At 33.1% G+C, this 25019-nt stretch overlaps 4 protein-coding genes and 1 pseudogene across 7 annotated transcripts; 2 read left to right on the forward strand and 3 right to left on the reverse strand.

The window, feature by feature from the left end:
• The first annotated feature begins 2955 nt into the window (after positions 1-2955).
• Positions 2956-9637, forward strand: LOC111798705 (phosphatidate phosphatase PAH2-like). 2 transcript variants are annotated; one of them, XM_023682011.1, is made up of 13 exons: positions 2956-3225; positions 3523-4816; positions 5019-5886; positions 6448-6755; positions 6891-6964; positions 7929-8013; positions 8104-8190; positions 8270-8342; positions 8644-8687; positions 8936-9064; positions 9145-9243; positions 9322-9444; positions 9519-9637. In XM_023682011.1, the coding sequence occupies exons 2-12, from the start codon at positions 3593-3595 to the stop codon at positions 9376-9378; spliced, it is 3048 nt and encodes a 1015-aa protein (XP_023537779.1). In that variant the 5' UTR covers positions 2956-3225; positions 3523-3592; the 3' UTR covers positions 9379-9444; positions 9519-9637. The 2 variants fall into 2 exon arrangements, with proteins under 2 accessions (XP_023537779.1, XP_023537778.1); XM_023682010.1 differs by having other exon boundaries at positions 2956-4816.
• A 3524-nt stretch (positions 9638-13161) lies between these two features.
• Positions 13162-13785, reverse strand: LOC111799192 (probable calcium-binding protein CML11). Of its 2 annotated transcripts, XM_023682629.1 has the most exons (2): positions 13393-13785; positions 13245-13294 (listed from the first exon to the last, which is right to left on the reverse strand). In XM_023682629.1, exons 1-2 carry the CDS (start codon positions 13762-13764, stop codon positions 13292-13294), a joined length of 375 nt encoding a protein of 124 aa, XP_023538397.1. In that variant the 5' UTR covers positions 13765-13785; the 3' UTR covers positions 13245-13291. The 2 variants fall into 2 exon arrangements, with proteins under 2 accessions (XP_023538396.1, XP_023538397.1); XM_023682628.1 differs by having other exon boundaries at positions 13162-13785.
• A 1621-nt stretch (positions 13786-15406) lies between these two features.
• Positions 15407-15889, reverse strand: LOC111798243 (calmodulin-like protein 12). Its single transcript, XM_023681273.1, has one exon. The coding sequence runs from the start codon at positions 15887-15889 to the stop codon at positions 15407-15409; it is 483 nt and encodes a 160-aa protein (XP_023537041.1).
• A 2546-nt stretch (positions 15890-18435) lies between these two features.
• LOC111798242 lies at positions 18436-18965 on the forward strand (annotated as a pseudogene).
• Positions 18966-21502: 2537 nt separating this feature from the next.
• Positions 21503-22110, reverse strand: LOC111799284 (putative calmodulin-like protein 6). Of its 2 annotated transcripts, XM_023682767.1 has the most exons (2): positions 21816-22110; positions 21503-21665 (listed from the first exon to the last, which is right to left on the reverse strand). In XM_023682767.1, exons 1-2 carry the CDS (start codon positions 22063-22065, stop codon positions 21535-21537), a joined length of 381 nt encoding a protein of 126 aa, XP_023538535.1. In that variant the 5' UTR covers positions 22066-22110; the 3' UTR covers positions 21503-21534. The 2 variants fall into 2 exon arrangements, with proteins under 2 accessions (XP_023538535.1, XP_023538534.1); XM_023682766.1 differs by having other exon boundaries at positions 21503-22103.
• Between the last annotated feature and the right edge of the window lie 2909 nt (positions 22111-25019).

The raw sequence follows: 25019 nt of genomic DNA on the forward strand, positions 1-25019 counted from the left end.
TAAAGTGGACAATATCATATCATTGTAGAAAGTCGTGATTCTTAACATTGAGCAGATTCAATAACTGGCTCCCACCGAACAAATATCAGTTTCTCTACCACACCCATCCCTTGCTTTCTTTTTAAAAAAGAATCTAAACCATAAAGAGACAGTGAATTTTTTTCCATAGAGATTAGCTTATTAGCTATACAAGTTCCCAAGCATAATGATGTTGAGAAAGGAAAAGTTGCCTGAAAACATTGCTTCAGACACCAGGGGGCAGGGTCCCCGTATCAAAACAAGTGAAATCTCTGAAAGGAGAGGGCTAATGGGGTCAAAAAGGTGTGGGGTCAAGTGAGATAATGCCTTGGACATTCATATATAATATTGATAACCCCAATTACGAATACTATAATAAGAAGAACAATAATTCAGAAAGGGCACTAATGGCTTCAACAACAGTTGATATGATTATTTAAATTGGAAGATATCAAAATGAATAATTTATATGGTAAAGGTGTGGGCAACTGACAGGAAAGCTACCTTTTTCAATAAGAACTGCTTTCAGTCTTTTTAACAATTCCCCTAAGCCTACAATGCATTTATTAGTACACCGCGTGTATATGTGCATGTGTGACCGAGGCGCCTGTGCAGTCTTTAATAAGAAAATCCAATATGGACATTGAATTTCATTGCCAGATATGTGAATGAATGCCATTTTTCTAGGATCAATGGAAGAGACCACTACCCGATCCTTGCCCTGCCATCCATCAAAGACAGCCCCCAGAGAAAAAAAGTGATGGCTTGTGGGGTTCAAACAGATAATGTTATATATTCTCAGAATTTAAGCTTCTGGATGACCACATTTATCTCATAGCATGGTTAATCAATTGATATAATGCAAAAAATCAACACAAAGCTCTAAGAGGACTTTTATCAAACACTTTGCATGCATAACCCATCGAAAGCAGCGCTGGATTCTATACCTTTTCTTCAAATCAACTTCTTCCACATGGATCAAATATTAGATTCCTCACCCCAATGTTCTTTTTTCTTCAACACATTTAGAAGAATCAATTATCTAAAATGGTTTAATCGAATCCATTGAACAGAAGACAGTACGAAAGAAAGATTAAAACAGATCATCAAATTTTGAACAATAGAAACAATCTCGAAATCAATTAACAATCAAAACCAAACAAGGATAAGTGGATCCAGTGACTACAAGTGCAATGTGGCCATTAAAATTATGGTTACCTCGACTTCAGATTCACTCTACCCCATAACTTTATTTTTCAAAAGTTCTTTGTGGGAATTGGGATCATGACCTTTTTACTACTTGTCGCCTAGATAAGCAACAGGAAGCCATGGCCGTTCGCAGCGATTGCTCCCAACAAATCCCTAGTACAGTGAGTCGAATTAGAGCCGTACACCGCTTAACTGGCCGATTGGAGCAATCTGACTTTGCAGCAGCTCAATAACCCATGAATTGATCTACTCTGGTTTACAATCGTTTGAGTTTGGATTCAGTTTAAACCACTCAACCCAAAAATTCTAACTCAACCAACCCAAACCAACATTTATGGTTTGGATTAGGTAGTCCAAATTAATCCGGTAATCAAATCATATAAACTCCCATAGTACTTCTCAAACCTCTTGAATAGCCTCGACTCCTTTCTCTAGAGCCTTCAAACAAAGTATACCCTTTATCGACATGACTACGTTTAGTTTAGGGCATGACTCTCTATAATTGCATACTTTAAGTCGGGCTTCCCCAAAAAGCCTCATACCAATGTAGATAGTATTCATCGCTTATAAACTCATAATCCTCCACTAAATTAACCAATGTGGGACTCACATCTAATAATCCTCTATATATATATATATATATATAGTATTCCTCGCTTATAAACTCATAATCCTCCACTAAATTAACCAAGGTGGGACTCACATCTAATAATCCTCTATATATATATATAGTATTCCTCGCTTATAAACTCATACATATATATATATATATATATATATTATTTATTTATGTATTTATTTATTTATGATGTCAAATCATAGATTTGTGAAAATATGTGCATGGTGATGAAAATTAAATCTTTTCTATGTGTGATTAAAAAAATTATAAAAAATAAAGTGTTTATTAATAATAAATGGTGACTAATTTTAGTATTATTTCTCCTAATTATTTATTTAAATAGAATGGTCCTTCTAGAAGGAATTTTAATTCCATTAATTTAAACTTACCTCACGCCCGTTGCTAGTTTGAAAATCAACATTCCTGTCGTCTAATATAAAATTGATCCAAAACATAGTTAACGATGGAGTTTTTATGATTGAATATACTTTGTTGGTATAAATAGTAACTTTCAATTCTTTTAAATTTTTCATAGCCATTCTATTCTCATAATAGCTCTCATTCGGACGTGACATTTGGTTCATTCATGTACCCCTTATTTACCTAAGTGTGCATGGGAATGCTTTCAAAAGCTACAATAATAATACCGTTCAGTTAATTTTTTTTTTCAAAAATACATTTATCGATGGTATTTGATGGAAACAAAAAGTACCTTCAAACTTTTTCAATATTATTTAAAAAATACCCTTAAATTTCAATTTTATTTTTTAGTTAAAAAATATATTTACTACTGGTACTATATTTAAAAAATACCAATAAAATTTTAAAAGTAGTATAACCTCCTTAACTTTTATTAAAAAAAAAAGAAAGTTATTATTACCCGTTAATATATATAGAAGAGAATCGCTTGTCTACACTTCATAAATTATCTCTAAAATTTTTAATATTACTTTTCAAAGTTCTGTCCTCAATTATTATTTTGATTTATAATAAAAGAATATTATCTATTGTGGAGAGTCGCGTAAGAATATATATATTTTTATTTTTTATTAATGAAAAGATTATTAATGATTTTTGTAAAAAGATATTAATTTTATCCCTTTTTTTTTTATTTTACCGGACTTCTCAACTTTCGATCCTTTCGTTCTGGTTCCGCAAAGAAAAGTTTTCGACGTTTCGCGTATCACGTGCTGTTCTTGTTCTGCAAAATCAGAATCAGATAAGTGGCGGAGGAACATTCCATCGAATAAAAGCGAATATGCTTTGATTATGCCAACGGTTTATGTTCTTCGCGGTTCTTTCATACACGAGTTTCGTTTGCATATCAAATCAGGCTTCCAATTATGGCGTGATCGCTCTCTGATCAATGGAGTCTTCAGGTCGTTCATTACTCAAAATCCATATTGTTGTTAGCTTCTTTCTTTGCATTGAATTGGCTCACTGCTTCTACATTGATTAGGTCGGTGGTTTATCTATCTGGGTTTCGTTTAATAATTGATTAATTGAACTGATTGATTCCGCTTGTTCATGAGATCGTAGTCTTGAAATTTTGTGATCTGGGTTAGTTGTGTGTATAGCTTGCTTTTCTCTTTATTTCTAGGAGTTCTGGAGATATATGATTGGGGATCATTGAGCTAAAACATTGTACGTACAATTTTATGGGGGAGCTTGTACAGGTTGTTATGTGATGACCAAAGATTTTGAAGTTTTGATTAGGGTGATCTGAGGAATCACAGTTTTTGGACGATGAACGCTGTGGGGATACTAGGTAGCTACATTTCGAAGGGCGTTTATACCGTTGCTGCGCCATTTCATCCGTTTGGCGGAGCTGTGGACATTGTTGTAGTTGAACAGCAGGATGGTAGTTTTAAATCATCGCCTTGGTATGTACGGTTTGGGAAATTTCAAGGTGTTTTGAAGGCAAGGGAGAAGCTGGTCAATATAATTGTAAATGGGGTTGAAGCTAATTTTGCGATGTGTTTGGATCATAATGGAGAAGCTTATTTTTTGAGGGAAGTTGATGTTGAAGGAGAATCTGGACCTTATCCTGAGGGGAAATTGCTGCATGAACTGAATGGTGGGAGGATCATCAGTTCACAAAGTTGCAAATATGATGCTAGGAGTTCGATTGATGGGATTGAAACGAGTAAGGATAATGGGAAGATCCTGATGAAGACTAGCTCTCGACAACGGATACTCGGATTTGTTTGGGGTCGTAGTAAAACAGTTAAAGAAGATCATCGTGAGGATACATCTATTGCAAGGATAAACTCACTGGAGCGTGCTGAGATTGCAGCTGATCTTTTAGAGGTTAGGTGGTCTACCAATCTAAGCAAACAAAAGCTTGAGAAATCAGATTCTTCCAAGTTTACTTCCATTGATACTTCAAACAACAAAGATGAAGAAAAGTTGAAGAGAAACGATGGGAACAACCACGTCGCATCAGCAGTCGAAGGTATCATGGGAAATAATCTCAAGAAAGACTGTGATACCTGCAGAGAGCACATAACCAACGGCTCTCAATTACCATTGGAAGACGTAGAGCTTAGAGAAATATCAAGTTTAAATTCCAAGGATGGAGTGGTCGAAACTTCCATTATCGGGGAAAAGGCTTTCGACGAGACATATGAAGTGAAATCTGCAGCAATAGATACTGAAAAGAATTCCAAATCCCAAATTTCATCGTCAAAGAACCGTGATTCATATAACGGACACAGGGAGAACTTTATACGAGAGCGCTTATCTGATGAAACAAATATTGTTTCACAAGTATTCAGTGTTTCTGAAGACAACAGTGAACCTGATGCAGTCCGATCCTCAATGTTCTATGAAACTTCCAAGAGCTTAATGTCGACATTGGATGATTCAGTGGTAGTGACTCATAAATTCTCCCACCTGGCCAACGGAGGATCCGGGATCGCTGGAGTCCATACTGAGGGATTGCATGTGACAACTGAAGTTCATCCGGAGGTAAGCTCTATTCTGACGTGAACAAAATTCATTCATACATATGTTCCATTAAGCGACTTAGGAGTGTAAATTTCAGAGCCTAGTTCTAGCATTTTTACTGATACAGAGAGTTAATAGAAAGAATCTACCATGATCTGTTAAAGTTCGAAAGTTCACTAAATTCTTTTTAATTAGCACTGACATATCAAAAATTTAAAATCAGGATACACATTCTAGCATGGTAGCAGAAGATTTTGAGATAAAGATTGAAAAAGTTGAAGTCCTTATGAACTATTCTCAACAAGTAGATCATTGTAATACTTCTGTCTATGAAGTAAACACAATGGACCAAGGAAAGTCACTGACACTCGAAGCTGCCTATTCTCAAATAGTCTCCACAGAAGAAAGGCCTGGTTCAGTTAAAGAATTGAAGTCTGATAACATAGTTTCAAGTTTCACCTCGGACTTTCAAGATGACGAAAGTGTGGATGGAAGTGTCACAAGCAAGTTCCAAAATTCTTTGAATTCTATTGATAATAGAGTCATAACAAAGGAAAGCCATATAATTCCATCATCAAATTCAGATGATGAAGAATTCCTTTTCAGTAATTTTGATGTTTCAGAAACCGAGGTAAATGGGAATGTAGGGTCAGACAGCCACCATTACAGTGATAAAGAAGAGTATCCATTAGTATATCCAAGTAGCACTGATGAAGAGGATAGATTTGTAACTAAAAGTTTTGAGACATGCACTTCTATTGATAGTCACGAGATCTTCAGTCAGGGGATCGCAAGTCCCATCACGATTCCTCAAAGCCACGCAATTTCTAATACAGAAGTTGACCGTCTGGCAGCATCATTACCCAATATGCAGGCCGATATTAATAATCCAATTGCCTCTGAGATCAATCATCCTCTAAGCCACTCTGTAGACTCAAATTCCAAACCATTAAAGTGGATGGAATTGTGTAAAGATGGTTCAAGCTCCAAGCTTGGTGGAGATGGAGAAGAGAAAGCGGCAGAGGAATGCTCAAAAACCAAAGAATCCTTGGCTTCAGAAGAACAAAGTCTTCTTCCGAATTCTACAGTGGGTAAGAGACCTATGTTCCAATCAACCCGAAAGCTGATGTGATAATTTTAATTATATCAACACTTTAACAGATATCTTATTGTAAAAGTTTACCTTTGAGTACTTTCATAAAAAAATTGTAAATGAGTTTAGGCTCTAAAGTATATACATGATCCACCGTGACTTTTAAGAATTATATTGCTTCCATTTTTTCTTTTTTGTGATTTATTAACCTGCACGTTGTATATCTTTAAGAACGGCTTTTTTATGTTATAAAGACTCCTTTAGGTAAACTCTTGCCCCCTTAATAGTTAGAAAAGAGAAGCACTTGGTTTATCCAAAAGTGATGCAATTACTTCTCGGGAAACACAACTGTAGGGAACACGCTTAAAAGTTGGCAATCATTCCTTATGGAGTGAGNTTTTTTTTTTTTTTTTTTTTTTTTTTTTTTTTTTTTTTTTTTTTTTTTTTTTTTTTTTTTTTTTTTTTTTTTTTGTGAGGATCATTATAGTTCAGAACATGAATTTATTATCCATTATGAAACATTGTTATAGTTGTTGACCCTATTGAGAAACTCTTACAGGTAGTTCAGCAGAAGCAACGGCTGTCCCAGTTGGAAACTGGAAACTTTGGCCTTTCTCTTTCAAAAGATCTAGTTCTGGAAAAGTAACTCCATCAGCTGTTGATGGTTACACAGATTTTGATACTAAGAAGGGTTCAGATAGGAACATAGGCGTGGATGGAGAAGCGAGCATCTTTAAGCGCAAAGTGGAGAAAAAGATGGTTAGATTCATCTCGCCAACATCTAAGCAGCTGGCATCCTTAAATCTCAAGGAAGGGGGAAACACGGTAACTTTCACATTCTACACTGCAGTGCTGGGGAAACAGGAGGTCGGTTTTCTCTTTATAATTTGTCCTTTTTTTTTTTTTTCATAGGATTCTGGTGATTTCAGCCTTCCCTGTTTTATTCCTTCCTTTGTTTCCCTTTCACGTTTGCATTTCGTGTCTGATTATGTTCCTCAACAGGTTGATGCCAGGATTTATTTGTGGAAATCGAATACTCGCGTAGTGATATCAGATGTGGATGGAACAATAACAAAGTATGGTTTTTCATCCTAGTGATTTTGAATGTGAAATTCTGATTTAAGCATAGAACTCATATTTTGGATTGTTTAATCAAGTTCTTGGCTACTTTCTAATCTTTTTCAGAATGAAAATATTTCACTTGGACTAGTCATTAGTATCTTTCAATGATTTAGTTACTAAAATTAACATCTGCTGGAATCTAGTTTCTTGGATACTTGAGAGTTATTTTCTTTGAATTATTCACTTGGTGATAGGAAGATTTCTCTCTTGTTAACTTCATCATGGACAGACGCTAAACGTTTGTGAACGAACTAAACATGGTAGATAGCTCTTCAACACTTCCCAATTTCCGGGATAAAATTCATTAGTAGGAAGTTTTTGGGGACACAAGCCAACTATATCGCCAGTGCAGGACGATAACTATCTCTGATTTCCTCCTCAAAATTCATGATAGTTAGGAATCAGAAAAGTCCTTTTGTTCTGTTGGCTGTGCGGAGAATGTTTGTTGAATTTTATTTTTGGAGGAGTGATGTCAAAGAAGAGAGGTACCTTTTGGAAATGTCTGGTTTCAGCAGTTTGTTGTTTGGTCACNTTTTTTTTTTTTTTTTTTTTTTTTTTTTTTTTTTTTTTTTTTTTTTTTTGTGTCAATTTTAGGATTTCTTCTGTACCTACGTACTCTAGGTGGATTCCCCTTTGACAATTTGTTATTACGTCGGTGAACGTCTATCCGCTTTCCATTTTCTTAATAGTTCTTTTCTTAATTATCATATTTTTATTTTCCAATGGAAATGGTAGCATTTCATGCAGTAAATTCTCCTAGCTTCTTTTCTATCGTTTGATCAAATCTAGCTTACTCGTAGCACAATCTATTGAGTTCTTTGTTGTTTGCTACAATGTTTTGATGCAATAAATAGCTTAGGCTCGCTTTGATAACCGTTTAATTTTTTTGTTTTTAAAAAATTACACTTGTTTTCTTAGATCTGATGTTCTAGGTCAATTCATGCCCTTTGTTGGAATGGATTGGTCACAAACAGGCGTCACAAATTTATTTTCTGCTATTAAGGTATGTTTTATCTCACCCTCATGGAGTTGGATGATCGGCTTTGATGAAACTATGATGCAGTGAACTCTCTACAAATCTTTGTATTTTCAGGAAAATGGATACCAGTTGCTTTTTCTTAGTGCACGATCAATATCTCAGGCCTATCACACCCGCCAATTTCTTTTCAACCTTAAGCAGGTAATGTATTCACTATTCAGTGCTTAACTTCTTTACTTAATATGCACGCTTGATCTTTACTTGGTTTTCATCAATGCAGGATGGGAAGGCTTTGCCAGAGGGGCCTGTTGTCATCTCCCCTGATGGCCTTTTCCCTTCACTATATCGAGAAGGTTACTGCCTTTTATCCCATATCTTTTCGTTTGAACCATAACATCCGTCCAGTTATGTGACTATGCTTTGAGATTGACCATCCAATACTTCTTCTTTGAAGTCTAGATTTTAGTATCCTTCCCCTTAAATGTTTAGTTTAACAGAGTCATGTGGACCCTTGAGCCTTTTAGTACATGGGTGACTATGCTACTTGGTGTGGGTGTGCGGGGTCGGGGGCGGGGAAGAGCATGTATCTATGTATGTATATAGGCCTGCTTGGATTTGTCACTAACACCTTACAGCTTATTTCCTTCCTCTCAGTTATTCGGCGGGCTCCTCACGAGTTCAAGATTGCCTGCTTGGAGGTCGGTTTTCCTTCTATCCCCTGATAGTTTCATTGTATTTAAACTGATACATATTTTACATTTTTCATTCTCATGTTGTGATGAGCTGTGCTTTCTTGGATGCATGGACTGTTCAAGTTCAAAATATATTACTTGGATATTAAGCATCTTTTATTCACGCCATCGTTCAAATACGAAAACTCGAGTATCATCTGTCTCACATGGGTTCATAATAAAATGACTCATAATCTGCTTTTTATAACTTACAGAGAATCAGAGAACTATTTCCTCCGGATTGCAATCCATTTTATGCTGGGTTTGGAAACAGGGAAACGGATGAATTCAGCTACCTTAAAGTTGGAATTCCAAAGGGGAAAATCTTCATTATTAATCCCAAGGTGATTGATTTGAGAGGGCATCAACATATTATGTTATTTGGTAGCATCAAAATTAAAAAAAATGTTCATAATGGTTGTAGGGGGAGGTTGCTGTAAACCGTCGCGTCGACACAAAATCTTACGCTTCGCTTCACACTCTCGTCAATGGCATGTTTCCACCCATTACCTCGTCCGAGCAGGTTGCGTAAGCTTTAAACCGAACTTCGACTAATTCTACATATACTTTTTATCAAATCAATTCCTTGGTTGCTTCACAGGAGGACTTCAATTCATGGAATTACTGGAAATTACCACCTCCCTTGATAGATTTTTAATGTTGCCTCTCTGAAATATTCTCGTTTAAGTTGGAGATCCTTGAATATGGGCTTTACCTGTGCTGGGTTAGTAGATTTTGATTTTCATTACCTATTTTATGGCATATGCTGAAGTCTTAACATGTGGTGACATGCTCCAGGTGATTTCCCTTGCAAAATTCATTGGTAGAGATTATTAAAACTTCTGGATCAGTAGCTTTGATCCAACCAGTTGGTTCGCACCAAAATTCATGAGCAGAATCAGTTCATATTTCATGCTNTTTTTTTTTTTTTTTTTTTTTTTTTTTTTGGTGTTGCATGATGGATATAGTATTATTGTACAGTCTGGTGCTTCCATCCAACAAGAGTTTAGCTTTTGTAGGTATGTAAGTTAAATGAAGGTAAATAATTAAGCTCCATAAATTATTTATTTATTTCCATTGATTGAGGGACCTTGAATGTGAATAAGTTCCCATCTTGATGGAGATTTTGTTTTTCTTATAATTATCTTACCTTTGTATATATATATCTACACCTCGTTAATTAATTCTTCGTGTTCGTGATGATTTGGTTGGTATAATCTATGAGTTTGTCAAGCTCAACTCAGTTTCATAGAATGGATTAATTGAGCTTAAAAAATTAAAAGTTTTTGTTATCTCTCTTATGTTGAGAAAACCATCTTTTTTTTATCGGCTCTCTACTGAGTGACATATTTAGATGCCTTTTCGTTAAAACTTTTGTAGAGGATTTTGTAGTTTTGCCTTGTATCTGTATTTTTGGGTTTATACGAGCATTTGAGCTAAACTTGTTTCTAACATTGTCGTTTGCTTTTGGGAACTTAGATACAAATCCTCGATTGTTGAGTTGAGCTAATTCTCAAACATCAGAGAAGAAGGATTGTAGCTCTTTTTTAGAGTGAGAACACCATCACTGTTTTTGTCGTATTTCTTGATCAATTCATTTGCTTTATTCTCGGCCCAAGCTTGGAGTTTGGGGACATATATTGTTAAATTAAGGCTTTGTTAGTTGGGAGGAAATTATTGTGGATGAAAGAAACCGTTTTTTATAGCAACTAAAAAAGGAAACGTTTTGACTTTATAACCTTATTCCTTGAATCAATACTCGTGTCTAGACACACAAATGAAAATATAACGATATGAATAATACTTGTTTGTTTTTCTACTTTGCAAAAAAAAAAAAAAAAAAAAAAAAAAANAAAAAAAAAAAAAAAAAAAAAAAAAAAAAAAAAAAAAAAAAAAAAAAAAAAAAAAAAAAAGATGAATCGCGTGTTTGAAGTATAAGTTTATAAGGTTGGTCATTGAATCGACGCTAGTGGGAATAAACTTAGAATGATGAGTGTCCCAACGTTAGTATACGAATCTTACATCATAGAATTAAAATCTACTTTTAAGATCATTTTAGTCTTGAAATTAATTAGATTGGGCATGTTACTTTAATGTTACATGTTTATAATATGAAATTTAATTGCCCTATTATAGATGCAAAGCATTTTCTATACGTTGAATTCCCATTCAAAACATTGTGAATAAAATAAAATTAAAGTACAAATCAACTCAAAGAATCTCATAACATAACTTTAAAACAACATAGAATAAAACATTCTACACATGAAACATTGTAAATGTGGACATAAAACATTCTAGATGTGCTGACGTAGTTTTCATTGTACATTTAGTAAACAACCTCGACCATTATCGACCATTATCTTGTGTGTGTTTCTCGTTTCTCGAAAAAACATATTTTAGGAAATGTTGAGTTTTCAAATATCGTGTAAGTGATTACATTATTGGAGTTGGAATTTGTAAATACATGTAACATGATTTATGAAAATTTTCCTCTAGCGAAGCATAAAACGTTTCATCTTTTATTTATTTATTTTATAATAATAATTATGTGACACTCGAGTAAATGAGAGATAAAGAAATGAACCGAGATCGAGACCATATATGAGTGAGAGCGAACATGAGAATAAGATGACTAAGAAAAACTTCAAAAAATTGAAAGTCGCTCTTTATACCAACAAGTTGTACCTTCATTTTCGATGGCTCAATCATAAGAACCTCTAGATTAAGTATGTTTTGCCTATCTGCACTCTTAGAAGTAAGGAGTGTTGGCCTATGAGGATAGTCTTTACTTTTAGAAGTGAAGAGTAAGTAATGAGACAATGTCACAGAAGATGTAAAGAAATGCTGGGGCCATCTGGTACTAAATCCAAATTCTGAATCCTGATCCGAATTCTTGCCGTAGTTATTATAATTTTTTTTAAGGTACGGTCATGTGTGGACAATTAATCCAAACTTTCCTCTCCAAACTACGTGGTATGATAGACCCTTTCTAGGCTTTACCCGGGTAGATGATTAGTTGACATTAAGTCAGTTTTGAGCTAAGCCAGAATCTACTAGGTTGTAACGACTTGACTTTTTAGACATAACTATAGATAGTCACGATGTAAAGTAATAGACTTTCCTTAGATAGAATTTAATTTATTAAACTACTCAAAATAACATAATAATAACTTAATGTTAGTGAAATTTCAAAATATACGTAAAATATACGTAAAATGACTTTGGTAGGAGTGAATGATTTTTGTAGCCAATTCAATATACCTACCAGATTTGGGACTTGACTAGATGGAGAGATGGAACATAATTTCACGAGATAAAATTCATTCTTTTCGTTATAGGGTAAGTAGATGAATAGTTCCCTTAAGTTTTTAGAACTTGAACAATGGGCCGCACCCTTTCATTGGCCCGAGAGAGACTTCGTTTATGGTTGCATCATAAACAAAATTTTCATTAGAAAGTTGATGATACTTAAGGTTTAAGATGTAATTACAAGGGTAAAATAGACTTTTGACCTAGCTACAATTACGAACAATTCGTGAACGATCAACTTGCTTGTAATGATTATATCAATGAACACAACTTGGTCCACAGAACATAAGAGTGTAACTTTAGGTCTATAGTGGAGTGATCTATAGTTAGTGACAGAAAATTGATTCATTACTAAAAAAAACTCATGCCTAAGATTCATATCAGATTTAAAATCAAAATTCGGCACCTAATGGCCTCGACATTCCCCTACATCTCTACGACATAGTCCAATTACTTACTCTTTGCTTCTAACGGTGAAGACTAACTCCACCCAGCAACACGAGTCCTTCCAACGTACTTTGTTCTCACTCATATGCATTCTAAAAATTTTTGGGGTAAAATGAACTTTTGACCTAGCTGTAATTACAAACAATTCGTGAATGATCAATTTGCTTGTAATAATTATATTAATAAACACAACTTGCTCTACAAAGCATACGAGTGCAACTCTAGGTCTACAGTGGAGTGAACTATAATTAGTGAATGAAAATTGATTCATTACTGTAATGACCCATGCCTAGGATTCATACCAGGATTTAAAATCAAGATTCAACACCTGATGACTTCGATATTCGTCTACATCCTTGCGATATAGTCTCGTTACTTACTCTTTGCTTCTAACGGTGAAGACTATCTACACAGAGTGACATGAGTCCTTCCGACATGTTTTGTTCTCACTCAGTCATTTTAGGAAATTACTAGGACACCCAACGTAGAATTGCTGTGGCTAAAGTTAAAGAGTTTAATTGGCTAAAATAATTAATTATAATCGGTATACTTTGATGGATTAACTTGTGATTTATTTGTGCCAATATTTTCACAAAAGAGAAATTAACAAAAATAAATAAATAAAAAAACAAATCTTTATTTCCAATTACAAATTATTGATTTACAACAATTTTCTCTTTCTTTTATTTTTAAATAATTCTTTTCAACACCGACTTCAAATAACAATAATCTTCTAATATGAAACTCACTGACAAGCTCATTTCTTCTGGATGATTTTACCGGCATAATCTACGAGTTTTTCAAGCTCAGCTTCACTGATAAGACCATCGTTATTAGCATCAGCAAAAGTCATAGCGTACTGAGCTTTGTAAAATGGATTAATTGAGCCTAGAAAGCTAAATGCTTTCGTTACCTCTCTTCTGTTGAGAAAACCGTCTTTGTCGCTGTCATAATATTTGAAAATTTTCTTTATCTGCTCTCTACTAAGTGGCACGTTAGATACCTTTTCACCAAAAACTTTTGTCGACGAGTTTGTAGCTTTGCCTTGTACTTGTATTTTTGGGTTTGTATGAGCATTTGAGCTAAGCTTGTGTGCACCCTTGTCGTTTGTTTTTGGAATCTTAGATAAAAACCCTTGATTATTGAGTTGAGTTGATCCTCGAACATCACGGAGAAAGAATTGTAGCTCTTCTTTAGTGAGAACACCATCACCGTTTCTGTCATACTTCTTCATCAATTCATTTGCTTCATTCTCGGCCCAAGCTTGGAGTATGGAGACAGACATTGTTGAACTAAGGCTTCGTTAGTTGAGAGGAAAATTTTGAAGATGGAAGAAATCTTAAGATGGTTCAAGTATTTTATAGCGACTAAAAAATGAACTTTTGACTTTATAATTTTATTCTTTTTTTAGGTAAATGGAATAAAATCTTAGAATCAATACCGTTGCTTTGGAAAAAGATATTGCCCGTGTATAGATGTAAATATATATATAATTTCCCGTCGCTATACGAATTCAGATTTGTTTCGGTTACTTGTTAAAAACATGTTTTTTTTTAATGTTGGATAGAATTTTATAAAAAGTGAATTTAGAACGTGAAATATCTCGTAAAAAAAAGAAGTTTAAATTTAAAGAATAACTAGAATGCGATAGATCTCAAGGTATTACATGTTTAAAATATGAAATTTAATTGAAATTATTTGTTACAAATTAAAATACAAAGTGTTCTTAGTATTTGAGGATTTCCATGCACGTTCATAAAAGTTCGAATATAAGTCTTATGAATCAAATATATTTAAGAATCGTATCGACTTTTAAGACTTTTATTTAGGGTCAACCTTACATGCACGTCGATAAAAGTTTGAGAAACTTCGGATTTAAATATGAAATAAAATAAATATTCATAAAATGAAAATTTTCACAATAAATAACTTTTTAGAATGGAATCTCATTTAAAATATTGTCAAAATATAAAATAAAGTACGAGAATCTGATGACATATATTCAAAAGAACATATAACATGAATCTTTTCAACTTAATTTTTTTTAACGGTGAGATCCCATATCGATTAGAGAGGGGAATAAAACATTCTTTATACGGGTATGGAAACATCTCCCTAGTAGACGCATTTTAAAATTGTGAGGCTAATAACGATATGTAACAGGCCAAAACGTATAGTAATTAGTTGGCATCCAGTTAGACTCTTCCGTCGTAATTATAAACGATTACTACTTTTGGTATGTAAAAAATAGTGTTTACTCATTAAAAATAGAGAACTTGAATCTGTAACGTCTGTAATTATCTCCATAGTCTTACTACACTGAATGTCTTGATCACGATCCATGTAGATTCAAGTTTCATATTATAGTACAAGGAGTATAAAAATATTTAATAATTAGCTCTGCTTGCACGACTGCTGTATCATAAACGTCTATTCATACTTATCTTAGAATACAAAGGTCTGAATTGAATAGGTTTAGTTATATAATTAACATATGTATTCTCTCGTTGTTATTGCTAGTCGTGGAATAGCTTTGCATACTTGAATCTCATTTAGTTTTTTCGGTCCCATGTTGTTTCTAAATAAGAGTTATTTCTCAATTACATGACGTCTTTCTATTTTTTATTCTATTTTTTACAAGAATTTGCATGGACTTTCCGGAACACAGGTTGCGTTCTCGATCGAAAAATTTATTTTAGCATTTTGATTTATTTTGTGTCAATATTTGGACTATGATCATATTAATAAAGATAATATTTTTGTGCTTGCTTCGATATCATTCACAAAGAGAAAATAACAAAAAGTAAGATAACTTCTTTATTTCCAAATGCATATTCTTGATTTACAACTACTTTCTCTTTATTTTATTGTTATCAACGATGACTTCAAGTACAATATGAAAATTCACCGGAAAGTAGTTTAGAAGCTCATTTCTTCGGGATGATTTTACTAGCATAATCTATGAGTTTGTCAAGCTCATCTTCATTGATAAGACCATCATTATTAGCATCAGCATAATCCAAAGCGTACTGAGCCCTGTAGTATGGATTAATCGAGCCTAGAAAACTAAAAGCTTTTGTTACCTCTCTTTTGTTGAGAAAACCATCTTTGTTGCTATCGTAATATTTGAAAATCTTTTTTATTTGCTCTCTACTAAGTGGCTCATCAGATGCCTTTTCACTAAGAACTTTTGTACGAGCATTAGAGCTTATCATGTGCGCAGCATTGTCGTTTGTCTTTGGGACCTTAGATAAAATTTCTCGATTTTTGAGTCGAGTTGACCCTCGAACATCACGGAGAAAGAATTGTAGCTCTTCTTTACTGAGCACGCCATCACCGTTTTTGTCATACTTCTTCATCAATTCATTTGCTTCATTCTCAGCCCAAGCTTGGAGATTGGAGACAGACATAGTGAAGCTAAGACTTTATCAGGAAATGTTTGAAGATGGAAGAAATCTTAAAATGGTTCACGTATTTATAGCGATTCGAGAAAGAACTTTTTCACTTTATAACCTTATTCCTTTTCACGTGAATGGAACATAATCTTGATTATTATTATTATTATTATTTTTTTTTAAAAAAAACTTAGAATCAATACGGTCGATTTGAAAAAAGATGTTGCTCGTGGATAGACGTAAATATAAAAATGCTTTATGTGTAATATTTGCTTTAATAATTTATTCATGGATTCATTTGTTGGTATAGGTAATAACTTTAAGTTCCTTGAAGCCTTTTCGCTTTCATTCGTCTCCAAACCACATCTTATAGGGAGTGGTATCGCTCCAATACAATTTGTAACGACATATACCTAGGATTCGGATAAGGATTCAACACTTAATGACCTCGTCATTCCCCTGCGTTCCTTGCAACATTGTCACATACCTACTCCTCATTTTTTAAGATTGAAGACTATCCCCACAAACCAACATGAGTCTTTATAGCATGATTTGTCCTTACTCATATGTATCTTAGGAAAATTCACTAGGCCTGACCTAGAATTGTTCTAAGTAAAACACGCTGAATCATATAGAGTTCCTATGATTGATCCACTAAAAAGAAAGGTGAACATTGTTGGCATAAGTAGTGTAAATTCTTTTTAATCTTTTCTTAATTATCCTAGTTTTATGATCATTCTCGTTCAGATGTGGTCTCGGTTCATTCATGTACCCCACCAACTTTCGCCTTGTTTTCTCCTCGAACCACACTTACTAGGAGAGGGACCACTTTGATACTATTTGTAATGACCCATGCCCAAGATTCAGATCGAGATTCAGAATTCAAATTGAGTACCTAATGACCCTTGTAGTCCCCCATGACATGGTCATGTTACCTACTCATTCCTTCGTAAGAGAGAAGACTATCCCCATGAACCAACACGAGTCCTTCCAGTATCTTTTGTTCTCAGTCACATGCATCCAAGAAATTTTTTTAGAAGGTCACCTAATATAGAATTCCTCCAAGTGAAGCACGTTTAACAATAAAGTTCCTCTGACTGAGTCATCGAAAAAGGAACTTGCACCTTGTAGGTATAGGTAGTAGCTTTTATTTTTTCCTTAAGTTTTTCTTAGTCATTCTATCCTCACAATTGCTCTCATTGAGATATTTTCTTGGTTCACTCATGTACCATTTATTTACTTGGGTGTCATAGTTTATGTTATTTATGACGATATAGTGTCTCTGCATGTTATCAATGTACTATGTTGGGATCATTAAAGGGCCATCAACAAACATCTAGTAGTGAGTCGATTATCATGACTAGCTTACACCTATATTGTAGTTGGTTTAGGCATCAAAGTAATTCCCCTCATATTTATGATATTATCAAAGTCGAATTTGTTTAACGAAAGGTTTTAGGTCCATTTAGAGGAAATTTTGCATAAACCATATTGTAGGTATGTATTAGATTCCTCAACCTTTTCTAAACGTGTCATATAGCCTTTGTCAGTAATGTTTAGAATGTTTTATGTCCATATTTATGTTTTTTCTAGAATGTTTTATTTTATGTTGTTTAGAAGTCATGTGATATGCTTTATGTTGTTCTTTAACCATGAAAAATAATATTTGAGGTAAAAGTTTTAGAAAGTTGGTTTTTTTTTTTTCTTTTTTCTTTTTCTTTTTTCTTTTTTCTATAATGTTTATATTCAAATTTATCATATATATTCTATTAAAAAAATCTTCAAATACTTCGAACATGGTATACTTTTAGCATAGAGCAAATACTTTGTATCTTCAATTGGACAATTAAATTTCATAATTTAAAAATGAAATATTAAAATTATCGTCTAAGTCGATTTTGATTCTAATTCTATTAAAAGATTGATTTTTTTTTTTTGTATGTATGTATTAGATTCACAACGTGCCATATAACCTTTGTCAGCATGTTTAGAATGTTTTATGTCCATATTTATGTTGTTTTTTTTACTTAGAATGTTTTATTTTATGTTCTTTAAAAGTTATGAGATTTGCTTTAATTTATGTTATGCTTTCACACTATTTTAAATAGGATTTCATCTTGTTCTTAAAATTATTTGAGATAAATTTTTTAAAAAGTTGGATCGTTTTTTATTCATAATGTTTATATTCAAAATTATCATACATATTCTATTAACAAAATCTTCAAATACTTTGAACATTCTATACTTTTAGTTGAGAGCAAATATTTTGTATCTTCAATTCGATAATTAAATTTCATAATTTAAACATGAAATATTAAAATCGATCTTTAAAGTAGATTTTAATTGTATGAGGCAAGCTTGAAGATTTTTTTTTTATTTTTTTTTATTTTTTATTTTTACAAATATTAAGCAAAAGTATAGATTCTAAGAACCTTTTAAAAAACAATAATAAAAAATAATAATGAGAGTAAATCAAAAGTTGTTATAAAATATTTGAACCATCTTAAGATTTTTTCCTTCGTCAAACATTTCATTCAAACTAAAAAAGCCTTCGTTTAATAATGTTTGTTTGCAAACTCCAAGCTTGGACTGAGAATGAAGCAAATGAATTGATCAAGAATAATGACAAAAACGGTGATGGTGTTCACACTAAAGGAGAGCTACAATCCTTTCTCATTGACGTTCGAGGATCAACTCAACTCAACTCAACAATCGAGGATTTGTATCTAAGATCCCAAAAGCAAACGATAATGCTACGCACAAGTTTAGCTCAACTGCTCATATAAACCCAAAAACACAGGTCGAAGGGAAAGCTACAAATTCCTCAACAAAAGTTCTTAATGAAAAGACATCTAATGTGCCCGTTAGTCGAGAGCAGATAAAGGAGATTTTCAAATATTATGACAGCAACAAAGATGGTTTTCTCAACAAAGGAGAGGTAACAAAAGCTTTTAGTTTTCTATGCTCAATACATCCATACTACAATCAGTATGTTTTGTCTTACGTTGATGCTAATAAAGATGGTCTTATCGATGAAGCTGAGCTTGACAAACTCATAGATTATGTCTGTAAAATCATTAAGAAGAAATGAGCTTATAAACTACTTTCTCGTGAATCCCATATGTGAAGATTATTGTAACTTGAAGTCGATCTTTGTAAAGAATAATTGAAAACGAAATAAAGAGAAAGTTAGTAGGAAATAAAGATTTCAATCCTACTTTATTATTAATATTATATATATATTTTTGTTAATTTTTCTTTTTGAAGCAAGCACAAGAATGTTGTTAATATGATCATAGTCAAAATATTGTTAATTCATCAAGTATTTAGATTATATAAAAACAGCAAAAATAAATAATTGAATACGAAAATAAATAAATAATTTTTGGAGCTTAATTATTTACGTGCATTTAAATTACATGCCTACAAAATCTAAGCTCGTGTACAATACTACCATGTAAGACAAAATATCTAATAAGTACGAGAAAAGTTAAAGTTCCTTTTCTTTGATGTCTTCTTGGTTCGTACAACACATGAGTCTTGACGAGGCATTTAATGGAGAAATTATATTGATTTGAGTTAGGTAGGAAAAAATATGGAAATCGAAAGAAATTAGAAAAACTACGAAATCTGGAAAAAGAAATGTAGAAACGCGAGGGCACGTGTAAGCGAAGAGGGGAGACACGTGCCGACCAACGAAGGAGGACACATGTCAGGAAACGACGGTCGACTATTGGGGGAGAAAGCGCAGTTCGGTTACTGCATGACGCATGTCAGTGTCTGGTTGACAAGTGCGAACCCATGGGTGACTCGATCTGAGATTCACAACCGACCGACCCAAACCGTTTACATTCGACTCATGACTTGTGACCGTTCGTTTGTTCCATGGATCACGACAAGATAATTTAAAGATAAATTTGCATGCCTCTAAGTTAGAATGCATGTCGCCGAAGCTGAAAGAGCTAATCGTTGATCGACACATGTCACCAGCACCAATATTGTAAAAATGGGATATGAACAAAGAAACATCAATCATACAATATATTTCAACGAAGATATGAAAAAAATGCTCTTGAAATTATCAAAAGATATTTCAATTCATGCCATATGGAAGAAAAATGAAGTTTCATGTGATAAATTTTGGGTAGATTACAATTCAGAGTAATTTAGAGTCATTGTATTTCATTAATATGTTTTAAGACTTTTTATTTATTTTAGGTTACATTTAGATAATGGTTAATTATGTTCGTATGATTGCTACAACTCTTGGAATGCTTTTAATAGTTTCATTTTGAGGCTATATAAAGTCATATACGTTGTATGTTGTATTTGTAAGTACACTTGGAAAATATAGTAAAAGAAGTATTTGTGCTTTCTTTAGCCAATAACTAAGTTTTTTTTTGCAATTCTATATAGTTTAAGTTGCATGTAGAATCATTCAAGCTCGACATGATCAATTTTGTTTGTAGAGTGATTCGAATTTCAAACAATGTTCTTACCTTGAGATATTCGATCAATAAAGTAATCTGAATCTTACTCCTTTGTAGTGATTTCCATATCATTTGATATCAAAGTCTTATCTTGGTTGATTCCATATGTTAAATTTTTAAGACAAAATTATTCCTAAGATTAGAAATTTTTTAGGACAAAAGTTCATAACGTGCGAGGATAGTAACATACAACAAATTTGTCTTTAATGTTGATGTGAGATCTATTCAACGACTTATTTAAAAAAATTTAATGACTCGGACCCTCTTAGAAGAAAATTTGACTTTTAAAATTCACTTCTTAGAGGCTAAATTTTAAGAGGGCGTAAAAAAAAAAAAAAACTCATAGTAAAAACATAAAAGGGATAAAAACTCTACGACTTTGGTAAATGAATTATGGATAATAGCTCAACGACTCTTTTGTTGGGGTGTTCCATATTGACTAATTTAGGGAATGATTATGAGTTTATAAGTAAGGAATATATCTCGATTTATATGAGGCAAAGCCATGAGCTCAAAATGGACAATATCCACACTATTGTGGAGATTCGTGATTCCTCTGCCTTTCGAATGTTTAGTGAATGTTATTATTGCTCTGGTTCAAGAAGATGTTCACTCATCTTGAGCTTAACTATCCACTCGAATTCTTGAAACCGGGATGGGGTATCCGGAGTAGAAGTGGAGAAGCTGACGTAAGAAGTCTTCAAAAAACTTTTGTATAATCAAACTTACATTTTATTGGTCTTGCTTGAATGTGGTGTATGCTTTTACTAGTTTCTTGAACATCTTGATATATTGGTGGAGGGCGAGATTTCATTTCTTTTTGAGAGTTTCATTCAAATGGATCTCGTTTTCTTGAGTTGCAACGNTCATTTCTTTTTGAGAGTTTCATTCAAATGGATCTCGTTTTCTTGAGTTGCAACAGAGAAACAAAAACACACTAGTATTGATAATAAAGAAAGAAAATTTTATTATTCTAACATACTTCTCTTTATTTTATTTTCAAATCATTCTTTCACAATGATTTACTTGAAGTTACATAACTTCATACATAGAATTCATGAGAAAGTAGCTTNAATTTTATTATTCTAACATACTTCTCTTTATTTTATTTTCAAAGAAGTTACATAACTTCATACATAGAATTCATGAGAAAGTAGCTAACATTTAAGCTCATTTCTTGTTAATAAATTTACTTGCATAATCTATGAGCTTGTCAAGTTCAAATTCACTGATGAGTCCATCATGATTAGTATCGGCATAAGTCATAGCATAGTGAGCTTTGTTGAACGGGAGAATTGAGCCTAGAAAACCAAAAGCTTTTGTTACCTCTTTTATGTCGAGAAAACCATCTTTGTTGCTATCATGATTTTTGAAAATCTCTTTCATCTGCTCACGACTAAGTTGCAGCTTAGACATCTCTCCATCAAGAAATTTTGTCGAGGATTTCTTACCTTTGTCTTGTACCTGCTTTTTATGCTTCATGTGAGAGTTTGAGCTATGCTTGTGCACAACATTGTTGCTAGCTTTCGGGATCTTAGATACAAATCCTTGATTATTATTGAGTTGCGTGGAACCCCGAGCCTTGTGGAGGAAGACTTGTAGCTCTTCTTTAGTGAGCATACCATCGCCATTTGTGTCATACTTCTTCATCAATCGATTTGCTTCATCTTCAGCCCAAGTTTGGAATTTGGAGGCAGGCATTGTTAAACTAAAGCTATGTTAGTTTGGATGAAATGTTTGAAGATGGAAGAAATGTTAACATGGTTCAACCATTTTATAGTAACTAAAAAAGAAGCTAGGCTTAACTTTCTAGCCTTTTAGATGAATAGAAAATAACACTAGTTATTATTATAATTATCATTAGAATCTTATACCATCCCTTTGAAAAAAGATATGGCCCTCGTCCAAACATCTATTCAAAAGGGTTTTATGAACAATATAAGTTTCTTCCCTTTTGAAAAAAAAAGAAAAAGAAAAATCTCTTGTAGACATATTTAGCCTCGGTTTGACTCATTAGGTGTCGCCATCAGACTCACGATTTTAAAACACTTCTACAAAGGAGAAGTTTTCAAACCTTTATAAGAGATGCTTTATTCCTCTCTCCAACTAATGTGTGATCTCACATGAACTATTAATATGGGTCGACATTTATATGTGACGATAAGATGATAGATGATCTTTAATGGACTAGATTATGAGAAACAATGAACTCTGAGTATCTAAGGAATCTAAGGGTAGATTAGGATGAATGATTGCAAGGAGTATTAAAGAGTTAATTAACTAGATTATATATATATAAAAAAAGTAATCATAACGAGATAGATGAGTTTCAAGGAGCTATATGGTGATGATTCATGAATGAGTTGAGCTCCAAAGAGACTGGTTATGAAAATTGATGTGCTCCAAAACTTAATAAAGATTTGAAAGCCTCCAAGTATTTTTAGGATCTATCGATGCTACTTTACATGTTCAGATAGAATTTAAGCTATGCAGTTGAGGCGAGAGCGTACACGAGCTATGGTATTATAGAAATCGAGATAGATCTGAATTATGATTCAAACTCTTTCGATTTTACATGAAGATGTTTTTTATTAATATTTTGTGAACAATGTTGATTTTTATTCTCAGTTTTGTTAGAAAATTTCGATCGAAGTCAAATAAAGAGAAAATTGTTTTATGGTTTACTTTTTTGTTTTTTTTTGGTACTGTTTGTACATATTCGTGTAGAGACCGTGGATGTGAATTTGTGTATCTACACTTTGGGTGTTGTTATCGCCCCATAAGCATGTAATTGAAAAGGAAGAAGAAAGATAGAAAAGAAAAACGATCTCCACCGTCGTTGGCACTTGAATCAATCCATTCCGTCAATAAACAAGCAAAAAATGCGAGATTAATCTACGGGTATTTGACTACGATTCACCTTTAAAATCTATGAGCTAATGATGAACTATTAGACCGTAAAATTTTAGAATATTTATCTTGGAGTGGATCCCCATAAGTCTTATATAGAAATCTGGTAAAGAATCGCCTCCAAAATCAAAATTCTTCAAAGATTGAATAAATTTTGTAATTTGAATGTGTTTATTTTGATACGTGGTTGTTTAAAAATTATAAAAAAAATTACATTTGGAGTGATTGGTTAGAGATTTACAACTCTCATCTAGGAATAAAATCATTTTGAGTTAAGAATTAAGAGTTACAAAAATAAAAAGAAAATAGTTTGGAATGCAAAACTAACAAATTCTAACCAAAAAAAGAAAAAAAGAAAAAGGAAGAACCTATAGACACATGTAGATCATCGTCCATGGAGGCATGTCTCAGTCAATGGTGGACACACATCACATGCGTAACTNAAAAAAAGAAAAAAAGAAAAAGGAAGAACCTATAGACACATGTCGATCATCGTCCATGGAGGCATGTCTCAGTCAATGGTGGACACACATCACATGCGTAACTGAGTGACGCATACACTACGTGCACCGATACGTGACACAGACCCTCACCCAACCCGACACTGGAGCGCGACTCACACCACAAAGGCGTATCAATCTAGGGCATCTGTCTTTTCCACATATTTTTGTAGTTTGTCATATCATATACATCTTTTAAATCCCGATCCTGTCTCTCTTTTAAGAACAAATTGAACACATGTACATGTATACATTTTTACATTCATTTTAGATATGTTGTTGAATATTTTAAAATTACGCGAAATTCTATGGCAAATTTCTATTGTATTCTCATATATTCTTGTTGCATCACATTATTTTTGGTCTTGACCTAGTTTTTCTCCGAGTCGTGACTTAATCTAACTAGCCACGATTATATTATTTACAAGTTTTTTTCTTAACTATAAAATATAAGGACGAGACCAACTTGAATAGAAATCAACTAGTTAAGGTATACACCTTCGACCAACAAGTTAAAAGTTCAAATCACTCCACCTCCACCTGTTTCTTGAACTAAAACTAAGCGTGAACACAAAGATTTAGACTTTCGACTAATAAAGGTAATTGGTTATTCGACAAGTAAATATCTTTATAATATCTAACGCGTCGTTGATCGCTTTAAAAAAGAAATATTTATTAAATTTTAAGATCGGAGTTTCAAATCTTCGTTCTTATATTTTTTATAATGAAAAAATGAAATGAATAAGAAAAGTATTTTGTGCTTACCTTAGAATTGACAATTGTTAGGGTGGGGAAGAAAATGAATTAAAGTATGATTCGAAGAATAGGATTGAAGGATTAGGTAAATAGAACATCACCTTTATTCTCTCAACTTTTTATTATTATTATTATTATTTGTATTTACATTTGGTGGGACTTATGCTTTATATATGAAAATAATATATTATAGAACGTGCGTAAGACCATGGTTATTATAAGTAAATATTTTCATCCTCGCTTACACCGTGCCAGTGTCTGAACTCTTATACCATTTGTAATGGCCCAAGTCTACGATATGTCTTCTTTGGACTTTTCCTTTCGGACTTTCTCTTAAGGTTTTTAAAACGCGTATGTTAAGAGAATGTTTTCACACCCTTAGAAAGAATGATTCGTTTTCCTCCCCAACCGATGTAAGATCTTACAACCTACCTAATTTATTATATTATGAGTATCTCAAATCTTGGTTCTGTTAGTCTCTTTCATCAT

Source organism: Cucurbita pepo, chromosome LG07 (genome assembly GCF_002806865.2).
Source record: "Cucurbita pepo subsp. pepo cultivar mu-cu-16 chromosome LG07, ASM280686v2, whole genome shotgun sequence".
NCBI classification, from domain to species: Eukaryota; Viridiplantae; Streptophyta; class Magnoliopsida; order Cucurbitales; family Cucurbitaceae; genus Cucurbita; species Cucurbita pepo.